This window comes from Limanda limanda, chromosome 7, assembly GCF_963576545.1.
Source record: "Limanda limanda chromosome 7, fLimLim1.1, whole genome shotgun sequence".
Taxonomy (NCBI): Eukaryota; Metazoa; Chordata; class Actinopteri; order Pleuronectiformes; family Pleuronectidae; genus Limanda; species Limanda limanda.
Window position 1 is genome coordinate 12,080,904 of NC_083642.1, and position 26,031 is coordinate 12,106,934.

The following is a 26,031-nucleotide window of genomic DNA, read 5'->3' on the forward strand; positions in this document are numbered from 1 at the left end:
ACCCCTATGCTCACACTCTGCCAATCTCAAGAGCATATAACAGCGTCTCATTTTTCAGGATCGACATCTCCATTACACACTCCATCCGAACGCTGAGGTTATGTCCTATATCCACAGAGCCTCCACGCAGAAACAATCAATTTGCTCAAACTGCCTATGTGTTCGATTGTTCCCCATGCGCAAGATTGAAGCGTTGTTTTAATGCCTTAGATACCGAGGTTATGGACCGTCTCCCCTGAACAGCTAATGTGGTCGCCTGATAGTGCATTCATCGTGATTTGTTACCCACACTCGACTGATATAGCTCGGATGGTTTCCTCGCCTTTAAGAAGTGCTCCTGAATCTGTTTTGCATATCAGCTGAGAACTGGGTGAACTCATAAGCCTTTGGTTTTGAGCAGGTCACTGATGTGGTGTTAATTCTATGCTAATAAGATTAAAACATAATGCAGATTGTCTCGTGTGAAATGAGCCTGGTGAAAATCCTTTGAGGAGACTTCTTTTGCAGCAGCAGTGGACCATGGCTTTGCTCCTCGCAGGGCAGAGAGGTAGAAGACGGGTTGCTCATGAGAGGGGTGGGGAAATTGAATTAATATTGCCACAAGTCAACCTCTGAAGGGAAAAAAAGGCTTACCGAAATCTATTAATGGTGTTAGTCCATGACTTGACTTCTATGCTCTTCCCGGTGCTTGGTGCTGTGAGATGGCACGTGGCAGGATTAATCCCTCAGCATGGGTAATCCCCCAAAGACATCTGGATAAAGTTACACAAAAAAGTTGATGCCTAGCTTTGTGAAGGACATATCCTATGTGATAGTCCCGACACGAGGATGACAATACACAGTTGAAAAAATCCAATACAACATCAGGACTGGGTACCTGACAATGTCAAACCATTAAGAGAGTCTACTTTATTTAAAAAGAAACTGCAGGGGAAACAAATGCAATGATAGTAAATCCAGTGAGATCATTCTCCGTGAAGCCTGTCAGGGTCGAGAGGAAAGAAGACAAGAGATGACACACACACACACACACACACACAAACACACACACAAACTCACACTAAAGCAGAGGGAACAGCTCCAGAGACAAGCATTAATCCCCAAAGATTTAGTGTAGCAGAACAATTGCTTTTGTCACCCTGGATAATCAGCACAGAACACAGTTTATGAATTACAGTACACCCAGAAAGACGTAGACACAGAGAAAGACACAGAGAGAGAGAGTGTGTGTGCGTGTGTGTGTGTGTGTGGGTGTGAGTGCTGGAAAATGCATGTATGTCAGCGCAGGAGCAGGAGAACAGAAAGAAAAACTGGAACAATGACGTCTACCTGTTCAAAGGCCTTGGCTGCAAATCCAGGAAGATTAATCAGAGTCATTCAGACAGCGTTTATCACATTGTCTACAGGGAAATGAGAGGCGATTTATTTCTATAACTTGGCCTATATATGTGGAGAACTATCGCTCACGTTCACTTCAGCCCCCATTATCCGCCCTGTAATGAGCATGTCTGCGCAGTGGACACAATACTGTCTAATCCATTATTGTTTACATCCTGGTGTTTTCTCGGAGCCACTCCAGTAAAACGACTTGAACAATGCATCACTGAGTGATGGCGTAATCGTCCTATTAAATCAGCCTTTATTTATGCAATGTGCTTCAATCAAACTGAAGAGCAGTTAGGAGTGCTTCTATTACATAGACAGGTACGTGCACATTGAGGTTCTTAATTGATCTTTTATGTCTAGAGAAATAACAAACTCTATCATGCAAAGAAATCACGTTTAATTTCTTCAGAGACATGCACCTCAGTATAATGTATTTTATCAGAACCTTGTTTGCATTTTCCCTTCACAATTTGCTCTTCATTTTACAAGATGTGAAATGGGAGCTGTGGTCTTTGGAGGATCTCACTGAGCGTCACTACCTCTTTTGGGATTTTGTCCTTTATTTGACATTTGACATTGGAGGCAAACAGGGAAACCAAGGGGGAGGACATGCAACACAAGTTGTCAAGTGCAATTGAACTGAGGGCACGGTAAATGGACTATAGTGCTTTTCCAGTCTTATCGCCCAAGGGCAGTTCAAGTCACGTGCACCCATTCACATACAGCCAAGGGAGCCGGGCGTCAAACCACCAACCTTCTCTACCTCCTGAGCCACAGCTGCCCCTAAACTAACATGGTATAATATGTCGAGGCTAAAAACTGACAAAAAAGCAGGCCTTCATCTGTTTGCACGGACAAATCCACCCCTTCTCGTCAAAAACAAAAGCCTTATGGAGAAAAAAAAGGATTAGAAGCGTTTCGAGGGTGGGTCTGATGGGTTTGGTTTCACCGTGTGTCTTTGGTAGATCCACGCAGTCGGCAGCAGCCATCAGCCGCTCAGGATTTCTCTCAATGCCCTGGAAACTGATAATCACCGACTCATTTTCAGGCACCTCACTGAGAGCCTGCTGCTAATTGAATTGGAGGAGTGGCCACGAGTGTAGTGGGCTTCCATAAGGCTGTAGCTGAAGGCAATCAGCTGTGACAGACACTGAGAGAGAGAGAGACAGGGAGAGGGAGAGAGAGAGAGAGAGAGAGAGAAGAGAGAGAGAGAGAGAGAGAGAGAGAGAGAGAGAGAGAGAGAGAGAGAGAGAGAGAGAGAGAGAGAGAGAGAGAGAGAGAGAGAGACAGGTTCTATAATGAAATGTTCCCCTGTTGGCATAGTGTTGTGGTTGTTTTGTTTTTTCTTCAACACCTTGGAGCATCGCTCCAATCACTTTTGCTCAGTAAGTTGAGATGAAGTTAGTCAGGACGTCGTGTCCTGTGTCAGGGCAGCATTTGCATGCATGGCACGTCAATGATGAAAAAGGTGGAGGTGGGGGGGGGCAAAACGAAGCACATGCTTGAGACACCTCACTGAAAAACCCTCCCTGTCAATTACCCTTCACAATCACATTGGCCACAACAGATCCCCACCCCCCGCTGGCTGACAGGTGACAAGGTAAATGCATTTGGCAAAGGCTTGCAAGGCTTGGCGCTTGATGTCTTCTTTTTTTTTTTTAAATGGGCAACCATCCAGAGCTTTGCATGAGAGGAGGTTCGAAAAACATAGAAGTGAGAAAACAGGGGAGCATTTGGCAGAGCTGAAAAGACTAATTTCAGAAGCAGACTGTGGAAGGCAGGTAGCAGCAGGTAGCAACTCTACATTAACTGGTTAATTCATTTTTTTGACATCTTTAATCTGATATTATTCATTCTTTTATATAGCACTTACTGATTGTGAAAAAATGTACCATTTGTCAGCTGCTGCTCTAATCAAGGGCAGATGAAGGGGTAAAACGGGCCCATGAGTAGAAAACAATCTTTTATTCAATAATAAAAACTGGCTGTCTACAGTGACAGTGTTCAGTCCCACACTGGATGGCTTGCCATGAAATTCTGTACAAATACAATGGCGTGGCAGCTGAGGTGGTGCAGGAGGTTGAGCGAGTTGTACACTAACCAGAAGGTCAGTGGTTTGATCCCCTGGTGGGTTGTCCTTGGGTAATACACTGACACCCAAATTTCCACTGATGGCTGTGCCAGCAGTGTATAAATGGTGTGATCCAAATATTGCTGTGTGTAGAAACACTGTTGAATGTGTGTGTGTGTGTGTGTGTGTCTGTGTGTGTGTGTGACTGGGTGAATGTGACTTGTGGGCTACTGTACAGCGATTTAAATAGTCAAGCGCTATATAAATAAAGTCCATTACATTCATGGTGTCCAGAGGATGAATACATTGACTTTGGTGATCTCCTGACTTTCACCTGTACAAATATGAATTTTAATTTAATTTCCAAATACAAGCACCATAATAACATTCCCAGCAGCCGTAGCTGTTCTTTGTGTTCATTGCTATTTAGCAAATGCTGCATGCTAAAGTTAGCATTTAGCTCAAAGCACTGCTGTGCCCAAGTATAGTGTCACAGAGCTGCTAGCATTGGCTGTCGACACTTAGTTTACACATCTCGGAAACTACATAGCATGTTATATCACTTGTTTAAGCCCTTTGCAGAGCATGGGATCATCATTATCTCATTGCTTTGTTTATCTTTAGCTATAAGAAAGTCTACACAGCCTACAGTCAATATTTTGAAATTCAAAAATCTAGCGGAGGAGTATATAAAATTATTTCTTGATTCAAACAGCTGATAGCTATAAAACATGAAGTCTAATTCTGAATTTGACTCTGTCAGGGCTTTGAGCTTGTGTGAGTTTAAAGAGCTGCTACACTTGTACTTGTCATAATAAATGAACATGCTTGTGAGAGGAGTCAGTGGTTAACAGGCCCATAAATCGTATATGTGCCTATTTCCCATTGTGCTATCAGTTATTTACCGAGATAGAGCTCCTGTATCTAAAACACTACATTTTAAATGCGTGACAGCGGCCCCAGTGCTCTGATGTTTCTGACCATCCAGCAATGAACACAATGTTCATGTCATTAATTGAGGTGGTTGTAAGTTAAATTCACTGGTATGAGCGAAAATAAAAAATATCCAGTGACTTAGCATAGAGGATGCAGAAACCGCAGACCTAAAAGATTACTTTAGTGACTTTTCTGCCTTCAAAATATCTCAGTATAGACACAATCCAACAGCCACAGACATACAACGAAATGTGGGAGCACGTAATTGCTTTAGCAAGGTACACTGAGATACAGAACAGAACATCTTGCCTTTACTCATGGACACCAACACACAGTGCACAATGCAGCCTCAGGATACACATCACATTTCAGGGGAAAACAAGTTAAAGAAGTTAGGGAGGGTTAGAGGTGGTGGATGAGCGAGAAGTAAAAGAGAAACAAAGAATAAAAGTCTGCAGCCACGCAGACCTGTGAGGCTGTAGCGAATCCGATCATTGCAACGTAGCAGAAAACAAAACTGAGATGGATGAAAGAGGAAAACTATAGTATCCTGGCAGAAAAGAGAAATATCCATCAGGCATCAGTCTATGTTGTACTTTGAGCTGGTGATACAGGGTTCAGTAAGGGGTGGTATCTCGATTCACAGCTATATGCCATCTCACTTCGAACAGATGTCGATTCTGCTGCATTTAATCATGGACTTAAGCTGCATCAAATCAATCACTCCTACTTTTCCCTTCAACTGACAGTGCAAATGCAGTGTAGCCCCACATGATGCAGATTAGCAGAAAGTGAAGGAAAAGTATAAACCAAACCCAAATACCATTTCATTTGTCTGACAGCTTCTCACGGGTCCCGACGGACTCAAGTTCGGATTTCTACAAAGATACAGTCTATTTTTTCTTAACCATTACCAAAATGTAAACGTCACCGCAAAGTACAAAAGCTGTAAACGCCAAGAAAACATCCGGTGTCATCCTGCCGCTGACAATTGACACCAACAACAATCGGGCACAATCTTATTTGTTTCTTGCAAGTAATGAGCCGTGTCTGGAAAAAGGGACTCTGTCTACGCAGTCAACCGCTCAGTTGATAACTTACATTTAAGAATAAATTCTCCTGACATTTTCTCGTCGCTTGCTGACGGGAAGGATCCACCTCTGTTGCTCGGGATGGAAGGACACATTTGTCAGCCTTCAAATTGGGACAGCCTTGTCACGCCGCTGTGACCCAATCAGTCTATGAATACAGCTGATGAGGGATGAGGCCCCTAAATTGAGACGCAGCAAATTATTGCAATATTAAATCGAAAAAAATTGCTAAAGAGTGTTGTCTTCTTAACTCTTTGTGTTTTCCAGCATTGTACAGCTCTAATTAAGATGACATTTCCAGGAAACTAACAAAACATGCATAATGTCATGTCCTGTGATAGTATGATAGATAGTAGCTGTCTTACCAACATTTATTAGGGCCAATCTCAAAGTTTGGCTTAAGCTGACAGGCGTTAACTCATTTGTTTTAGATGCTCTGTGTCACATCATCAAGCAAAGTCTTGGAAAAGAGGACATCTTGTTAATCTAGTCATTAAGAATTGCCATCTGCAAATCATCAATATCTCCACAGGATTTAATTCGTCGACTGTCAAATTTTTCCAGCTGGAGCAAACAGCAGAGTGACAGACGGGGGGCGGACATAGAGACGTACACAGAGAAAAACTAAGGTGAGAGGGGTGGTAATGGACTGATGGTTCTTTTTGAGCCACTTTTCTGTTGCTTTTTCGGTAGCAGCACTGGAGAGGGGAGTAGGGGTCAGAGAGCTGAGTGAGAGGTAGCAGCACGGAGCACATCATCGCCATATGTCTCTTTACTCTGGAGGGCAGACTGAGGCTGAGGGGAGGGTGAGGAAAAACAAACTGATGCAGAAAACAGCTGGGAGGTCAAAGTTGAAATTCACATCTCTTTTTCTGCACGTGTGTGTGTGTGTGTATGTGTGTGTGTGTGTGTGTGTGTGTGTGTGTGTGTGTGTGTGTGTGTGTGTGTGTGTGTGTGTGTGTGTGTGTGTGTGTGTGTGTGTGTGTGATAGTGCATATCCGTCATAGTACATTATTTCCGTATGAAAGAGTTCAACCGTAGGTCAGTGTCCTATATAAACCATCTTAAGGACAAAGGTCGATGTAAATGTTACTGAAGCTTTTGAATTCAGTCTCATTCCTTCTGATTTCAATACAGGAAGCAAGAGAAGGATAAAACCTATTATACACAAATGTGTTTTTTGTTCTGCGTAGGAATAAGAAACATATTCAGCTCTGTTGAGCTGTGATGTTGGGTTCCACCCACCACTTGTCAGTGTAGGTAAGGAGAAGTAATTAATCCACAATTCATGAAAGCGCGATATGTTAAAATTAAGGTACAAAGCCGTTTCAGTCTCTGAACCATTATTTCAAGTAAGCAGACTTTGCAGGATTCCTGCCAAATGTCTACTGCAGCTTTTCTTTATTTCTTGGTTCAAGGATTAAAAAAGAAAAAACAATACAAACCCACAGACCAAAGATAAATCCTCTGGAACACATGGGTCAAATCCTTGACCCATGTCTTTCTGTCCATTAATGGAACTGTGCTGTATTTTTGACAGAAACTGTCAACAACACATTCAGAAACTACAATGGAACTCAGTAGAGCACTTACACTCACCAAGGCCCAACAGTCTCCTTAAATTCAATGAAGCTACACCAAATCTCATACACTCATAAATATCAGTCCTCTAAACATGCCTTATGATCTTTATCACCAAGATCCGTGATTTATTCTCTGGGAAATTGTTGGAAAACAAATGCTGAAAAATGCCCCCTTGCATTATGTTAAAAAAGGGGGAAAACATTCCCTGGATCCGACCCTTGAACCGGATTTTGCACCAAAATTTAATTGGTTCTGAACTGACCCATACCACATCCTTCCACCAGGTTCCAAGGCCTATAGTTTACACCTGCTAATAACATGTGATCTTTATCTGGATAAGAACACATAACACTAACTACTACAGGCCTCTGCAGTTAAATCTCTCTGATATTAACTCGTGTTTATTTAATATCCAGATACATGCTGCATGTTAACGGCACATGTAATTGAGTTATAGAAGCAATCATTAGCTCAGTGCTTTGTTTTACATACTGTGATAATTGGTAGTTTTTGCTTTTATTGGCTGGTTCCCTCATGCAGACTTTAAAAGCACTTAAGGCTTTCTTGTCTTGTATTTTCTACGTAAAGGAAACTATTTCAGTTTAGTTTAACCTAGATTTTCACATTCTGGAATATCTCAAGCACGTATGATCAGCTATAGTCAGATGAATGTTTGGATTCTTCAACTTCAAAACTGAGAAGTACTGTAGTGGAAGTAACTTTGGATGAGAGAAGCGTACACACACTGTGACTGTAAATATTGCATGTAATATTTATACATATATACTCCATGAATAAATCCCTTGAAAACCCCACCATAATCACTCTTACTAATTTAATGAATAATTAATCTTGATTTAATGAAGAGATTTAGGATATTGACACGAGAAAAATAATTTAATTTTGGATTTAAACATTAGCTCAGTTCATTATTTCTACTAAACAGAAAGATGCGAGCTCTAATCCCAAATTCCATACCTGCTACAAGTGCAGTAACCACGAAACAGAGCCATAAATCAGTCACGCACCAACCCCCTGCAGTGAATGCACGACATGAACTCATAATCTCTTGTCATTATGCAAACGCCTAACAAGTCTTAATTGATAGAGTAGGTCAGCTCAATGCTAATCTTGACCTTAAAAAAAGACAAGGTTACGAACAGACCTGAATCTAAATCACCCTGGACCAATTACTTCCTTAACTGCTCTCATGAATCCAAGATAAAGAGACAGGGACATCACATTTAGGTGCTATCTTTTAGACATAGTCATATCACCCATTCTAATTAGTAACACTAACGAGTGTCACATTTCTCACGACTCCCAAAATCAATATCCGCTCATCTGCATTGATTATTGTTTTTCACAAGCCGTCGGCTCCAAAATAAATGAACTCATTAACAGTGAGTTATGAAAGACAGTGGAGAGACACATGCATACTTCAAAGATACTGTAACACCAGCCAACGTAATAATAAACCACACACGCAATACAAATCTGCAGCTTTTAATGTTATAGTCCCACAATCAAGCAGCAGTTGCCTACAACAAACGTGATGCGTAATCTGTTAGGTTTGTGGGAAGGTGAAAATCTCCTGCTTTTAAAATTGTAATAGCTTCCCACAAATGAAATATGAAAATGAAAAAAGATCTTTGTGGTCATCGTTGTTTGTTTATTTACTTATACACCTTCTCACTGGTTATAAATAACCCACTTGCACTGCCAACCTCGACACCACCGCCGGCAGCATTGTACGTGAGAGGCCATGCGCGGTTGTCTGGGAGACAGAGCACTGCATCGATCGTGGAAGAGCAGTCATCAAAAAAAAGGGAAAAAAAGCTGGTCTTTTGATAAGGATATTAATCATACACTGACATGGCTTTGCTAATGAATACAACGTTACCAAACACTCCGGCTCTCATCAATAACGTATCAATCGGAAGAGTCTAATGAGTCCGCAGCGATGACACGATGCATAGAGAATGCCAAGATCTTCTGTGTAATCGGGTGCGTTTTAAGCGAGCGCTGGAAGTGGTTCTCTATATTACACAAATAAATACACACTATTTACTGTATCAAGTATTTTATGGCCTTGTAAACTGACTGCAAGACAAAAGCTAATTATGTCATAAAGCTTCAGATGTATGAGTGTTTCTTAGCAAACTGGAAGACAGCCATTTTACAATCATTATATCATGAATATTCTTCAAAACAAACATACAATTCACTGAGGTGGAATTTTGTGGTGGGTGGGCCAAGGACAAAACCCACTAAATTATGAAGCAGATCCAGATTAACAGGTGGATCCAGGATATCTTTTTCAAATTGTCTTCATTCAGCCTGTGTGGTTCTGCTCTAATCAATCAGTAACAGTCTTAAGTGAAGCAACCCATCCCCTCAATGTCATCGGCATGCCAGGAGAAGTTCACTGAAGAACTTCTTTGAATTGAGTAGTTGCATATCTACTTTAGATAACATCAACAATCTTTTTACTGCATAAAATGCTTTGATTTGTAAACTGTTTCTCCAAGTGATAAAAGTCAAAACATGAGCGTGACATTGGAGCAGTACAAAAACACCAAAAACAAATCAGATTTCAAGGCCTGAAACCAGGCTACGGGGGTGAAACAGCCACAAGTGTGACACAATGTTATTGCCATAGTGAGTGATTAAAGCTCACATATACTGTATACCACTGTTGGCTGTGGTATACAGTATATGTGAGCTATATGTGAGCAATAACATGACTTTTTCCATTGGTCACCTTTTGAGTCTCGGGAGACAACAGATGGCAGAAGGCTAGAATGCCAACAAGAACCACAATTTCTGTCTCAACCCAACCAAGCCAGAGAAAAAAGAACTGAGGCCAAACCTGATCTTTGTCTGCAACCAGTTGGGATGTGTGGTGTTTTTTTTGCAACAATTTGAAACGTATGTATAGTAACAGCACTGACAGGTATTTTGGAATGAGCTGCGTCACACACTAAAACCACTAGTGGGCAGATATTTGCATCCTTCTTCATTAGAGTAACAGTTTACTTCAAAAATAATCTGAGACCTTTCTCAAGAAGAGAATGTACAGAGTTAACAGAACTTAATTAGAGGACAAAATGTGTTTCCTTCTATTATTAGATAATGCTCAGTCAATTATTTGTTTTTCAAGTGGTGCGGTGGAAAAGTTCTTTAAGACACAGGTGGAGAAGTTACTCACTCCCATGTGACGGAATTAGCATTTTAATGAGTATAATGTTGTGATGGAACTCTTAGGTAATTTCAAACGTAATACATTTGACTGACTGACTCATTGCTAGAGGCGAAATACATAACATGTTATATATACATTCAATATTTTTTCAGTTTTGTTTACGTAGTTTATTGAACATTTTCAACTGCATTCAGATGCTCAACTGAGACATGAGATTTACCATAATATAGGCCATTAGAGGAATAGGTCCCACTACTAAACATTACTCACTATGAGAACATTTTATTAAAAAGACAAAAAGTGTTGTTATAAACAATCTTCACTGTTGAACTGGGATCTCGCACAACTGAGTTACCTTTTTATTCCTTATTTGCTTCCTAATGTTTCACAATAAAAACTCATGAAGTCTTGATGGAGCATTAATGAAAAGCTGAGGTTTTTTCTCTCTCACACAAACACCTCTGTTCGCTCACCAACCAGACAACAATTTAGAATACAAGTTCAAACCAAATATATCAAATGTCCAAAGTTATTATCACTCAAATGGTCAAAATCAATTTGTCTAACAACCCAGGTAATAAAATCCCTCACAGGTCCAATTGCCTAAATGTCTGTGATTTAGCTAAAGCCTCATCAATGTGTGCCCGCCTGCCCTTCATCTGCAGGATTTCGGCTAAGCTTTTTAGCCCTGCTATAGAGTGAGCACAAGGCTCTGAGGATGACAGTGTTGGTTGGGGGCTTGGTATCTCACTTGGGTGATTAAACCTGTTTTCTAACCTCCTGTCATGTTTACGGATTAACCGAAAGGTACTGAAGAGATTTTCACCAAACTTTGTGAAAGTGCGGGACACAGGGCCAGAGAGGAACTCATACAATTTGGTGCAGATCCATGTTCAACATTATTCCACCAGTTTTAAAACCACAACCGAAAATCGTTTACTGTACGATGCTACAATATGCCATATTGGGAGCTTCCTTTCAAATTTAGTTTTTTGTCTAACAGCTGGATGTCCATGTCGCAAAATGCGGTGAAAACTCCATTAGGACATTATAACCTGATTATGTTGAATATATGTCAACTTAATGCAACTTCTAACTCACTAACTCAACATCTTTTTATTTGATTATCGCTTATTCTGGGTATGTCCTTATTCTGGGTTAAGGTTATCGGGAAATGCTGTTTACATGGCATTGTCTTATCAGGTTTAGATCAGAGTATTGGTGTTGATGTAAACATAGTCCTTGTCTGGGTCTGGATGTAAAAAAAAAGGACATTTATGTATTTATGGGTTTGTACAGACTACTTCCTTTTTCCATTTACTTTTCTATTTTAAGAGCTAGCAAGATATGTGCGGGATTGTTGTATCCACTCTGCTAAGTGCCATTCGAGTTAGTCATAAAGTGCAGCACAGCCCTCAGGTCCAGTTTTGAGGATTTTACTCTCTTATCTTGTTGTACCAAAGCCACTTTGTACTAAAACATGTGCAAGTCTGTCCTGCTGCAGTCAGCTTTTGAAACAACCATATATTCACATCATTGTTTCCTGGACCATTGCAAATAAGACTTTAATTTCCACATATATTTAATGTCTGTTATTTACCTGATTCATGTGCACTCGTTTCATTCCAGCTCAGCGTCAGAGTCTCTACTGTGTTATGAGGTCATATACGGTCACATTTCTCTCCTCTCCCCCATGTGTGCGTGTTATAACCTCTACACACACACACACACACACACAGGTTGACAATTCGTTACGTTAAGTGCAACAAAAGCTTTCATTCAAGTGTCAGAAATCCCTCTAAAACCACACACGGACAGATGTGGACTCTAATGTCTGAGACTCCGGCCAAACGACCATCCTTTTTGAAATGCAAACAAAGCAGTCAACTGAGGACAAACACAACACAGCAGGTGCAATAAATAGATGTCCTATTGTGTGTTTTTTTCTCTCCCTAATTTTCTCCCCCTCCTCTCAGCCGGGTCTCCATTTCCCTTCTCCACCAACATACTGTTATCACTAATGCAACTTCGATTTACGAGAAGACAGAAGAGAGCTGCGCTTCAAAATACATTCACCTGGTGTTTCATTGCCTATTGCTGAAGGGGGATTAGGGATTCTGATTGAGGCCGGATTACTGTGTAGATAAACAAAACAATCAAAAAAGCCACAGCGGACAGGGCAGCATGTACGTGGCAAAGGTAGGGCAAACCACCAATGAACACCAATGCAATACACAGCCACACACAAAGACACACAGTCATATCATAGCATTTCTCCCAGTGCGGCACAAACACTGGGGCTAAAGCTCAGAAGTGAGCAGTAAATTAAACATGAGAGTGCAGATGATATGAGATTCTCCCCGAGCAGAACAAAGCAGAAACATATTCTCAACAGTGCAAAAAATGAAGCCCAGAGGCTCCTAGACGGCAGGACAAGAAGTCAAGGAAAACATCTTCTGTGGCAACTGGCGCCCATCTCATTTAGTCACATGAATATAAATTGCTACAAATGTAGCAGTGAGTCCAATGCAAGTGTTTAAGCATTTAAAACGTGTGTGAACGTGAAATCACGGTCCCCGTCCATGAACCGGATGACCTTCAAAGAATACATCCAAGGTCACAAGCATGCATATAAAGACACACTGCAATATTCATCTCTTTCACACATGCCCAAATGCATGAAGACAGTCATCCTGTGTTTATGGTTAGTCTGCTTGGATGTGATTTGTTGCGTGTTTATGACGTAAAAACCGAGAGCAGAGACCAGAATGTCAGGTAGGTTTACATTAGTCAGCAGATGCAGTGGGCCACATCATTAGTCACTCTGACACCCACTTCTGGTCGCTGCTTTATTGATGAGGCCAAGCTCAACCCCCCCCCCTCAACACAAAAACAGACATATGCACAGAAACCCTTCTCTTCCACAATCCTACTGTAAAAGCAACAGGAGACTGGTTTAGCATCTCAGGTATCACCCCAGTGGGGAGAGACAGTGTAGAGAGTATACAGGGCCGGCATGGGCGAGCGACACAAGCCGCTACATGTTCACAAAATTTAACACACAGCGGAGCAGTGAACGGCACATTATTGTTCACAAGGCAGCGGCTATTCAACGGTCGAGGGACCAAACAATCAATCCAGAACCAAACAACTGCTCAACACCAGATCTTCTGGGCTGGTTGTAAATGGCAGGGCGGGATGACAGGGTGCCAAGTGTGTCACAGCAATGAGCTCAGAGCCATTTACGGCCTCCATGACTCTGACATTTAGCAGGATGCCGTAATTTGTCAGCCTCTCAGTCTGAGTCACACATCCACAACAGGGGACACTCGTAAAACACATTACCATTAGGCCTAATAGTGCCGCATCACAGAACGCTGTATGTGAAATGTGTAGAAATTTATGATGTATGTGTGGTTTCCCTCACCGCCATAAAATGACTGTTGGACCAATACGATGATGTAAAAAATGAGGGAAACCAGATCTGGAGACATAAGAAATCAATGCATCTAAAACGCTTGACATGTTCATCTTGTAACCATCAATCAAAGCCAATTCATGAAACAATGACAACAACAAGAGCCCAGGGATAAAGGTCTCATACAGAAACATGCATGTCTTTTAAAACTGTGTATTTATACTAATTATTATCTCTACCTGTTATTCCAAGGCAGCAACAATTGGTTTGCCTTTAGAAACTTAGAGCGTTTCAATATTATGCGTCAGAGCCTTTGTACAACAAAGCACAACATTTTCAAGGCCAGCAACTGGTGTGTCTCACACAGAGTGAGTGAAAGAGGAGGAGGAGGAGGAGGAGGAGGAGGAGGAGGAGGAGGCTTTCAAAATGCTTGACATGTTCATGCTTCACTGTTTCAGAAGCATCCCAGCTAAGCACAAGGCAAGAGAGAGATGAAAGCAAGGTTTGTGTGTTTTCTATCCATTTCTGTATTTTTACATTCTCCCATGTGCCTTTCTCTCGTCATCCCTCTGACAGGTGAAGTACAAAGGTCAGGCAATGGTGAGGGCTTAACATAAACAGAAGATCTTAGTGACTTCTCTTTCCCCCAGAAGAATACTCCGTTGTGAAAACACAGTGGACACGGTCTACTGAAATCTGCCATTTCTCTGTAGCCTCTTCTCTGATATGCAAAGTTGGTAAAGTATGTCTGGGAAAGGGATGTCGCAGACTCCTGCAGCAGTTGCAGGTTTTTGGGCCACAGCATCAGACACTCAATTCAAGTCGTATCATAATCAAACATTTACTCACCCATAACAGACGCCACTACAAATACACATCCGCACACACAGACACAGACATAGCACTCGCAAGCAGATAAAAGAGGTGTGTGCTCTGCTCTTACCCAAGCGTTGTCATAGTAACAATGGTGTACCAGAAGGAGGCTGGGATGCTGGTGAATTTGCTGGAGGTTGAACCCTTCTCTGCGTAGAACATAACTGTAGCAAAGATAATTATGGCCATAGTGAGGGAGAAGAGCAGGAAGCCCAGCTCGGAGGCACAGCTCTTCAGCGTGTAGCCCAGGATGCGCAGGCCCTGGGAGTGACGGGAGAACTTAAAGATACGGAACACGCGGAAAACTCGGAGGGTCACAAAAGCGCCACTCACATCCTCATTGTCAGTCATCACCAGGCCAATGTAATAGGGCAAGATTGCCACTACATCAATGATGCTCATGACCGACCTCATGAATCGGTAGCGGCTGGGCGCAGCAAACAAGCGCATCAGGTACTCCACGGTGAAAATCATAACGCAGGCCGTGTCCATGCAGAAAAAGGCCACAGTGTAGCGTACGCCACATGGAACTTCCTTCTGGTTGGGTACCAAGCCGCAGGGGACTGTCTCCACAACATTTGTGATGACAGAAACAGCGATGAAGAAGCCAGTGACATAGTAGAAGACTAGGGCCATGGTGGAAGTGTGGGGGTTCTCAAAAGCCCGCCACATGGTCTCCCTGCAGGTCATGTTGGGCAGCTTGTTGTCCTTGTTGTCCTCCTGGTCATCCTGCAGACGTTCCTGGTTCTCCCTCTTCCTGTCCTTGTACTCTTCATAGCAGCAGTCACCAATGATCTCTGGCTGAATGCCAAAGAACGCCAGCTCCTCATCATAAGAAGCGATGCACTCGTAGCGTGGGTAGTGGAGCTTGCCAGTGCGGTAGAAGTTGAGCACACTGCGGAACAAGTCAGGGTCCCGGTCAAAGAAGTACTCTTTGGTCTCCTCGTTGTAGAAGAACTCCTTCTCTGAGCTGCCCAGCAGGGTGTCTGGATAGCGGTCCAACGTGTTCCTCCATGTCTGGAAGCGCCGTCCACTAACATTAAGAATGATAAGCTCCTCCCGCCGCTTGCTCTTCTCAGCAGGCGCCACTGGCATGGGCAAATTGGCCACAGGCATCCAGCCGATAGCTGCCGCCCGGGCAAAGGGAAGCCATGCCGCTACTCCCGCCGCCATACTGTGTCCGGTTAAGGGGCGTAGGGGGGGAAAAATCCAGCACCTTCACTACCAGCTTGACCTCAGCTCATTCACCATCTAGAAAGATAGAGAGGGAGGGAGTTTGTGAGGACATGGAGCACAAAAGTGCTATTATGACCATGACAGGGGCAGAGGGTGAGAGCAGTGGATCAGAAAACAGAAAAAAAAGGGATGAGGATTTGAGCTGTTTAAACGACAGAAAGAAACAGAATGACGTAGTAAGAAAAAAAGGAATTGGCGTGAAGTCAAAAATGAACAACACGACTCTGATAAGGCTGAGACAGCAAAAAAGTGTCTTTCATGGAAATGAATTCAGCGAGTTTTAATGTGATTAAACTGCGATTTCCAATAAGCATCATCACCCCTACAATTACTTTAAGGCTATATTTCTCAGGTCCTGCACTCTATTGAGTTCGAGCTGAAAAGCAATTTACAGTTAAAAAACTGAAGGCAGGCAAGCCAAGAAACTGCAAAACAATCTGTATACTAGGAGAGATTTGTCAAGCTCTTCTCTATGAAGAGGCAAATTTACAAGGATTTAATCTTCTTAAATAACAGAGAGAGAGAGAGAGAGAGAGAGAGAGAGAGAGAGAGAGAGAGAGAGAGAGAGAGAGAGAGGGAGAGAGAGGGATTCAACGAGAGATCCTAAACCTGTTGAGTTCAAACTAGACAAGTGCAGATGCAGCTGTTTTACGCAGGATTACAGAGACTCGTTTGTGGTTAGTCGGATGAAACTCACGATATTAAATGAGGTTACACGAAACCTCATTCTCAACCAGCTTTATTTGCAACTCTGGAAGGCAAATCAACGACTTGAGCCTCAAGATGGACCAATCAAAAGCGACACAAACAACAAACAATATCATCTGCTTTTTTTTTTCAACTCACCGATTCCTAATTCTCCATCCAAACAAACAGAAAGAGCCCACACGCTCTCCTCCTTCTTCTTCTTCTTTTTGCGGAGCAGTTTAGTTCTCAGGTCGGAGGTTGGGTTGTTTCTGACAGCGTGTCTGGAATTATGAAGGAATAAAAAAAAACCACCAGGACAGAAGTTATGTGCCGGGGAGCAGAAGGACATCAGAGGACTGACGCTGCTGCTGCTGCTGAGGAGGGGGGGACGGAGGACAAGTACCGGAGTACGAACCACAGCTTTAACTCCGCTCCCATGGTGCGAGGGGGGGCAGTGATGAGAGGACTCCGCCGCGGAGAGACCGTCTTACCCCGGCGTGTTTGGGATGAGTGCTGGAAAGAGACGGAGGAGGAGGAGGAGAGGAGGAGGAGCTCTCTCTCTCTCTCTTCTTTTTTTTCTCTCTCTCTTTCTCTCTCTCTCTCTCCCTCTCTCTTTATGTGCGCATTAATGGGAAAACCTCAATGAGGACGCACGACGTTTTGCGCACGGTGTCAGTCACTGAAATAAATAAATGAATAAAGCAAAATAAAAAATGCCCTCCCCTCCTGCACATCCTCTCCTCATCTAGCAACAACGAATAGACTACATTCGACCATTTTTTTCTTCTGTCCTAGCTCCAAATCAAATCGCCAACATTACCACAGAATATGTTCTCCTCCCCCCCAACCCCCCACAGAGGCGTAGCCAAAAAATGTCCAGGAACCCCTCAAACCTCAAACAAGGGCCCCTTGGTCTTCAACTACTGAAATAACTTAATTTTTCGGCCACTTGGAGGCAGCGTAAACAAGTCACACCTGCTCCAAAATCGATAGAGCATATTGTCTTTTTTTCTCGTAAGCTGCAGTTATAAAACAACAATATATTTAGAGTGTTTTTCTGCCCATATGTTCCAAAATTAACTCCAGTTTAGCTCTTGTTTTTTAAGTCCCTTGACAGATATGTCAGGTACTTTAGCTGATAAAGGCTCATCTGTCCTCAACAGATTCTGTGTGTCATGTGGTGCTGAGCAAATGAAAAGTCATTTATTTGAAAAGAGGTTCCTACTGGGGTCAACGATGATGGTATGAAGAGCACACCAGTCAGTCATTGAAAGCCAGTATAACTCTGGGGTTGAAAAGCAAAATGGATCAGTAGAATGCCTGTCCAAATCCAATCTGTGTAAATCAATTTGAAAAGAGGAGAGACCCACTCGGAACAGTCGGAATATTAGTTGATCTGATTCAAAATATACAGTAAACCAAAACAGACTTAAAAATTGGACTCAATGAACCGCCCAGCTGAGGCATACAGTAGATTGACAGAAGATGGACCAAACTATTTTCTGGCCAATTATATATCCAAATCAATTACAAAATGTAATCTAAATCTTTTAAATAGGCTGATAATTTAGAAACATGTTCTCCCATTAGAGCTCACACTGAGGATGCTCAGATTCATTTGGATCCACAGGTATTCAATATATTGACACCCAGAACCAAGAGTGGTGGCAGAAACCCAATTTCCTGTCTGACCCCATGGATTGAGTATAGGTCGGGTCTTGGTAAAGGAGACACACTGGATGCCAGACACAATACTTTATTCAGTATAATATATTTATTAACAGAGAACATGAGCTCCAACCCTGACAATATTTATCCACCCACACAGAAATCAAGAATAAAAGAAGGTCTAAAATAATATTTTTGCTGTATCTCTTCAGTGGGAAGGGATTGAGCTTGACATTTTTTGTTTGCATTCTTGCCAGGGGTCTGGGGAGTCTGGTGATCATCTCTACGTGCACGTTTACTCATGAAAGCAAAGTAAAACAAAAGGGCTCCGGTGGAAAAGCTCTCAGAGCAATCGCTGTCTGCTCTGACAAGAAGCAGGTGCAGTATGTACAGTAAGTAAAGGATCCAAGAAGGCTCACTGAGTCTATACAGCCCTATACCACAAAATACTGTAAATTGACTGTATGCTCTCCTATACACGCGAGTGATATAGACTGTTATTGTACGTGGTTGGTTTGTTTTATGCTAATTGATAAACAGGAGTCGATCCAGTTTGACTCTTCCAGTGCGTTACTGAAACACGTCAATCAAGTCTGCAGTATGTGAAACTGCCATTGATGCTTAAGCTCATACTCTCAGGAGAATAATATATGGTCATTTATATTCACACTCAGCAGTGTCCCAACAGTAGCCAATGGTTTAAAGAACAATATACAGCTCTAATTGAGTCAACAGGGATCCAACCCCTCCGATACATATATTCCACCAGAATACCAATGGGTTCACACACAGACTGCAACGCGTATGCTTATCTCATAATTGTTAAAGACATACATGTTCAACCCCCCACAGAACCACCATGTGCCATTCAGCTGTTTATGACACAGATGAGAAAAAGATAACCTAACCACAAGGTATTTCCTGACAGTAGCGTAAATACCTATAAAATTCATGGTTATTCTGAACTTCCTCTCCTGCATCTTCTCCCTTCACTCTGCATGATAATCTTCACCTTCCTCTGCTCTTTCTTGGCAGGTTAATGTTAGAATTATTCATTACAACTGATTGTAAACATATCAAGTGACAGCATACAGGGAAATATCTAATTATCACTTGTATCTTTAAAGGTTTTCCTATTAACTTACACAATGCAGGATCCTCTGCTCCACCTATTTCCCCGCCTCAATACAATATGTTGTATTCAAAATTGAATACACTGCACCTTACCCTCCCGTTCAAACACAAAAGATAACCTGCGGGAGTCATAAAAACTGAAAAGGTATTTATGTTGTCCAGTCTGGTTTACTGTAAAAAACATGGTGGCCTCCGGAGAGAGGACCCACTAATATGTAATAATAAAGCATTTAAATGTAAATTCCTCTTTCAAGGGTAAAGAAAACAGCAATTTGTACAATTTAGATGAAACACACTATAGTGAAAACATCACTAGGATTATTTTATATTCAATTTCTGCCCAAAGATCCCTTTCACCTAATTCTTACACACTGAACCTCTAATTAAAAGAAAGGTAAAGACATAGGACATAAAAATCAGATTAGAATAAAAAGGCTTAGTTATCTAATGAAGCTTTCCTTGCAAAATAGGTTTTTGCACCTCGACTCCTCGGCGTCACACATGTTGACCCAGATGATTAGTAACACAAGATAATTATCAGAGATGATAAATCACAGTGCTGCTTGTTCACTTGCTACGGCTACCTCTTAACACCCAAGGAGGAGAGACTCCTCATTTTCTAATGCGCCATCTGCACAGGTGTATAACATTGTGTGCAATAGGTTATCAGATCAGAGATCTCAGGATCATCCACAATGTGTGATCAAACGTCCAAGTGCTGCTGATTGTTTTAAATGAGCCTTTGAGTCAGTTAAGGCCCTCTATTCCTCCATCCAATATCTGTCCTGCTTATCCTTTGAGGGTGGCAGGGGGGATGAAATTAGTCCAAGTTGAGATTGGGTGAGAGGTGGGGTACACCCTGGAAATCTGCAGTATATCGTAGGGCCAACACAAAGACAAATAATCATCCTCACATTCACAGCGCTAGACAGCTTGTGACTCTGTTAAATCCGAAAACATGGCCCCTTGATGAAATACGGAACGGCTCAATTGACCTCACCTTCTTAAAAAAAGCCTCCCACCCCTTGAACTGAAAGTGGCCGTCAAGAGAAAACAAACAAACCAAGCCACACACAGCCATGATCTCTCAAACACATAAACACAGAGAGACACTGCATGCACACAGACACTGTTCCATTTCAACCTTGTGAGCGTTTCCAATAATGCAAGTGTCAGTAATGAATAATGTCACAAGGTGGGTTGCATTTCATGGTCAGTTGCCCTCTGTAATTATCTGGAGACACGACACTGATGAAAAAAAAATTCTCAATCCTCTCTGTCCAATGGTGCTTGAAGTTAAAGCAGTCAGTTAGCTTAGCATAAACTTTGAAGCTTGTGTGTTGGGGGCATGTCTGGAAAAAAACAGCTTTAATAACAGTTAAAAAAACCTTAAAATAACACTGATTAAACACGTTTGGGAGCAAGTGCTTGTAAGGAGATGTTTTTTAACCTTTGAACAAAGCTTGGCCAAGTCTTTCACCTTGTTTTCAGTCTTTAGGCTTAGCCAAGCTAGCTGTATGCTGGCTCTCGCTACATATTCCCTTTAAATATAAGAGTGGTGTCTTGTATCTGTCTGGTATCATCTCATTTATCTATTGTTGAAAAAGAAAAATACTTTTTTTTTCTGTATGATTTTGGTCCAACTCATCATTGAAGTCCAGCAGATTTGTACACAAATAATATTTTCACTTCTTTGAGGCTTGGTCATTTTCTCTGTTTTGATTTTTCATGTTATTATACATAAATACAAATCTTCATGTACACACTAGAGTGGGGATACCTGAATACAGCTTGTTGGGGCCCGTTGTGACCTATTGAGTCCTGACCAGGTGCATGCTGGAAAGGGATACAAATCTAAAACAGTGTTTGTTTTCAGGTCGGTCTCGTTGGCTGGGCTGATTTGTTTACACTGAACATGTCGATAATTGGGGAAACAAAGCAATAACCATGTGTGTTGGGGACAGGGTAACACAAAGTTAGGGCAACTTGTATCAACTACATTGTTTTCAGGTCCACAAAAAAACATATGCCTGTCTGGTTCGGGTCAGATTTAGTTACTTTTCTCTCAGACAGAAAAATGCGGCCGAACCGCACTCTAATGCACACACAGCACAAGTATACACACAATACTCAACAGGTAGATCAGTCATTATGTCATTATAACCCTACTAAATGATCTGCTTTTTATTCTTATGAACATGTCAAACATAATTTATGTGAGCTGCAACCCAAACTGTGATAGCACAGTCATGGTTTAGACACAAATGCAACTGGGTTGGGTTTAAGGAAAGATCATGGTTTAGGTTAAAATATCGTCCTCAAGGTTAGAGGAGACTGCAGAACAGTAATGTTTAAAAGACACAACAATAGGAAATAAACTGTTTTTTCTCCTGGTTGAAATAAGTCCCATTCACCTCATGACATTCACATTGTTCCTATATACTACATCACCTGACTTTCATTACTACAGTGGCTAGAGGTCGGCCAAAACCCTTAACTATAGGTCGTAATAAGCTGCCGGCACAGACCACTTTTTAGTTTTTTTTTACAGGACAGTCTCATGAGTGCCCGTGGCATCTAAACAGATAACGCTGTTCCCGAACTAGTGTAGTTTGTATGCATTGGTGTCTTGGAGCAACTGTTAACCTCGACTGTGAAAGAAGTTTCCTCGTTGGCCCCAAAGAACTCAGTTTACTGAGCCAAATGCCAGGCTAAAGGTGACAATTAATTTCTCTCCTATATCGCTCTCGCTGCTGTTGCCTTGATATCGCTGCTGAAACCTTACTGCTGATGGCCAACTCGAAGCCGACAGGCACTCACATACTCACACTCACACACACACACACACACACACACACACACACACACACACACACACACACACACACAACAACGTATTCAAATTTGCAATCCCTGTTTCCCTCGTATGCACTTTCGGCACATGAGTAAACTCTGAAGCTTTTGTTATGACATTTCCCTCGTCGTGCATTTGTTTGTTTGCCTGAATTCAACTATTGCACACACACCTGCATCCCTATTTTGTCTAATCCCCATTAGGTATCTGAAATCGTCCATCGGGGGATTTAGTCTGTGACTGTGGTGGAGTTTATCCTTGGTGTGCCAAGCTCTGACTTGGCAGCCCCTTTGTCTACTGTTCAGGGAGGCAGCCAGGCCCGAGGAAGGAGGGAGGAGGAGGGTGGGGGGGTTCATAGATGTGCTTTTGGCCTCTTTCCCTCGCAAGGATAGACTGAGACAGCAGATCCTGCAACCAGTCCAGCCCTGTGACTTGTCACACTTTGTCCACTGATGCCCAGACTGCGTTGGCTCTCACCAAGGGAGCAAGGGAGCAGTGTTTCCAGACCAGGATCTTTATATACTCTTACTGCTCCGACTTAAATCAACTTTTTATCTGATTGTATATATATATCATACTTATATTAGGAAAAGCACTGCTGAATTTCCCCTCGTCATTCAAGCGCTGTGGCTCATGGCTGAAAATTTGTTGCAGCTCAAACATAAATTTTATGACTGTGCCAATAAAAGGAAATGGTGATACTGCTCATATAGATTTAATTCCGCTGTGCTCATGTCTGCATTATGTAAGAGCTAACGCTGAGTTTGCATTGAGAATGGCTGGAAGATAAATTTCACCCGCAGACGGCGACGCTGGGAGAAAAGCCCTGAAACTCGCCTCTGACTGTCTATTCCCAATTTTGTCTTTCATCACTCTGCTCCTCGGGCCGCAGCAGTCAGAAGTGTAAAGAGGTTGTTGATATTCTAGAGACATATACTGACTCACACAGAGTCTAGCACCTACACACTCGACCTCCCTGTAAACACACAGCAGACCATGCAGGAGCAGGTTGTAAGGATTGAGATTCCCTGCGGTTGTTTCATCACAGAAACCTAAATTCATCAACAAAGTCTAACAGCTTGGGTGTTTCATAAATCAAATATTAAATATTAAAAAACCTCTTTCATACCCGTACCATGTCTTCAACATCGCACATTTTTGCTTCTGCCTTTTAATCTTTCTCCTGTCAGTTCTGTTGATGAAGTGGTCTGTTGTGAAGGCCACTCATTTGAAACCAGCCAGTTGAATAACCTACAAAAAGGACAGGTTTGTGTATCCTTTATGCCCAAAAATTAATTATAACAAAATGTCCTGTTGATAAACAGAGCATAAAACTGGGCGGTAGCTTCATTTTTCTTACTCTGTCATTGCCTCAGGAGAGTAATGGGTTGTTTTTTTTAATTTACACTATGCCTTAAACTTCAAGAGATCATAAATGCTGACATGGTGAAAGAGAGCATCTTTAATTGATTTTGAAGTGTTGCTCACACATCGTTATGGCCCATCCTATTAAGAGTTTGATGAATGCATTATAATGCAACCAGAAGATGATTTAAAATACATTAAGGATATGAACACAAGCTTTTTTCTTACTGAATATCTTAAGCGAGAAATAAGATTAAGAATTATTCATTAAATCACACACTAGTACCTAAATGAAAAACGAGGAATGGGTTCATTCATCATGTGTCCAATGACCTATGTAGATCTGGGCTGCATTGACGACAGGCCATGACCACATGCTTGTCCTCCAGTGTCTGCAGCTACATCGGAGTTGTTGTCCTTCTGTGCCCTGGGTCTCCTGCCCCGTGGCGGTGATTGATGGAGGCACACAGGGGTGTTCTCTCCAGGTATGAGCACTGTGTCAAGAACGTGGGTTTAAAACCTCAACTAAATCACTGCAGCTGTTGCACATCTTCACTGAAAGGTACTAGAAGCAGACTCCCTCCGCTACTCTACTGTTCACCCTTCAGCTGAATGGGAGAGTCCACCTTCATCTGAAAGAAATATGGAGATGATCTCCACCCCGACTGCATTAAACCCACCTGCACATAACTCTACATAGTGTACCTAATAAAAATCCATGAAATCTGGAAACCCTAATGCCACTGAAGCACATCCCCCAAGGAGGAAAAGGTGCACTTTCTCTGATAAGCATCTTTATGTTGTTGAACTTCTCATGAACCGTAACTGTGCAAGCTATGGGGTGACAAAAATCCACAGCTGAAAAGCAGAAGAAAAGTCTTGTCTGGAACGGAACATTACGAGTGTATGACACAGCAAATCATACGTCGAATATCCACATAAGTCTATGTGCAGTAAACATGCAAAGAATGTGACCGACGTGTTTGTGTTGAATTATTTATTTACCTGTGCACATTATCGCGGTCTGACAGTGGAGGTTGTTCAGGACTCTGTCTTCCACGGATAAATGTCCTCATGGGACCGAGCAGTCATCTACCTGTCACAGCCCTACTACCACATTTACATTGAACAGACACACATTTCCTTTAATCGCTCACAGTCAGTGTTGAACACAGAGCCAGAGGGACACACACACACAGTTAACCTTTTCAGAGCAACACACACACACACACACACACACACACACACTCACATCCATCTGACAGGCAGCGTACTTTACTGTACAAGGTCAGGAATTAAATAGAAGGGATTTTTATCTACTTTCAATCTTAACACCTTTTCACAGATCATTCATACAAATTCTTTGATGGGTCTAAAAGGGGAAACGGTCGGTATATAATTCAAAACTGTAAAAGGGCAGTTGTGGCTCAGGAGGTAGAGTGGGTTGTCCACAAACCACAAGGATGGTGGTCGATGCCCTGCCCCCCCCCCCCCCCCCAATTCGCATTCCGAAATGTCCATGGGCAAGATACTAAACATCAAGATTTACTCTAATGGCTGTGCTGACAGAGTGTTTAGCATAAAGTAGGGCAGTGTGAATGGATGAATGTGACTTGTACTGAGAAGCACTTGGTGGTAAATACAGTCCACTTACCGTTTAAAAGGTTTACACCTTCAGGTAGTGCTGGAATAATACAAGGGCTCTGACTTTGGCTTCAGTCTTTACTATGTCCTTGTCAATATTTGATGGTAAAACAACAAGTAGGCCTGTGAACTGACTTCTTACTTGATCTTTTAAGCCCACCAGCTCTGTGGCTCTAATGGCAAAGGTGTTGGTCACTTTGTTTCTATGTCTCTAGATTAACAAATGTTTGAGAGATTGTCATTCAATTTAGCACAGACATTCATAGTATCTATATCATGAATCATAATGACTTTTCGTCTCCCCTGACTTGGAGGAGCCAATAAGGAAGGGCTTACCTGTACCGTAACACCTGAAATAGACAAGCATCTTATTTTAAGTAGCCTCTGACTTATCAGGGTTTTACAAACGACGACAAACGACAGCTCACTTGAAGCAAATGACCAAAATAACCATGACTTGACCTGGGTAAGTAACTCTGCTTGCTTCATTGTCAACATCCCTTGTTTCTCACGTTGTGGTTGTGTCTCCATTTTGTGGATTTTGCTTTACTATTTGGTTTTTACATTTGTGTTGTGGCTTTTGCTTTCAGGTTGTGGTTTTTACAGTTATGTTGTGACTTTTTGATTTGTGGCTTTTTTGCAGTTGTGTTGTTATTTTTGCTTTTTCAGCTATTGCTTTCCTGTTGTGGCTTTTGTGGCTTTTGCTTTTGTGTTTTCCATGAATCAATTTGTGTAAGATGTCTCAGCCTCATAGAAAACCCCCAAAAGAGCCACAATACAGAAGATACATTTGACATTACCACCCTGCAGGCCACATATTAACTTCTTACCCCACCCGTGGTAAAGACTGAAGTTTTTAATATGTCCACCATGGACTGT

General features: G+C 42.1%; 1 protein-coding gene across 2 annotated transcripts in view; it reads right to left on the reverse strand.

Annotated features, from left to right (window-relative positions):
- The window catches only part of kcnd3 (potassium voltage-gated channel, Shal-related subfamily, member 3), a 92,367-nt gene extending 76,630 nt beyond the window's left edge, over positions 1–15,737 (reverse strand). For both annotated transcript variants that reach the window (XM_061075281.1, XM_061075282.1), the window contains exon 1: positions 14,635–15,737. In XM_061075281.1, coding sequence (XP_060931264.1) covers positions 14,635–15,737 — 1,103 coding nt within the window. The remainder of the gene's footprint in view (positions 1–14,634) is intronic.
- Positions 15,738–26,031: the final 10,294 nt, after the last annotated feature.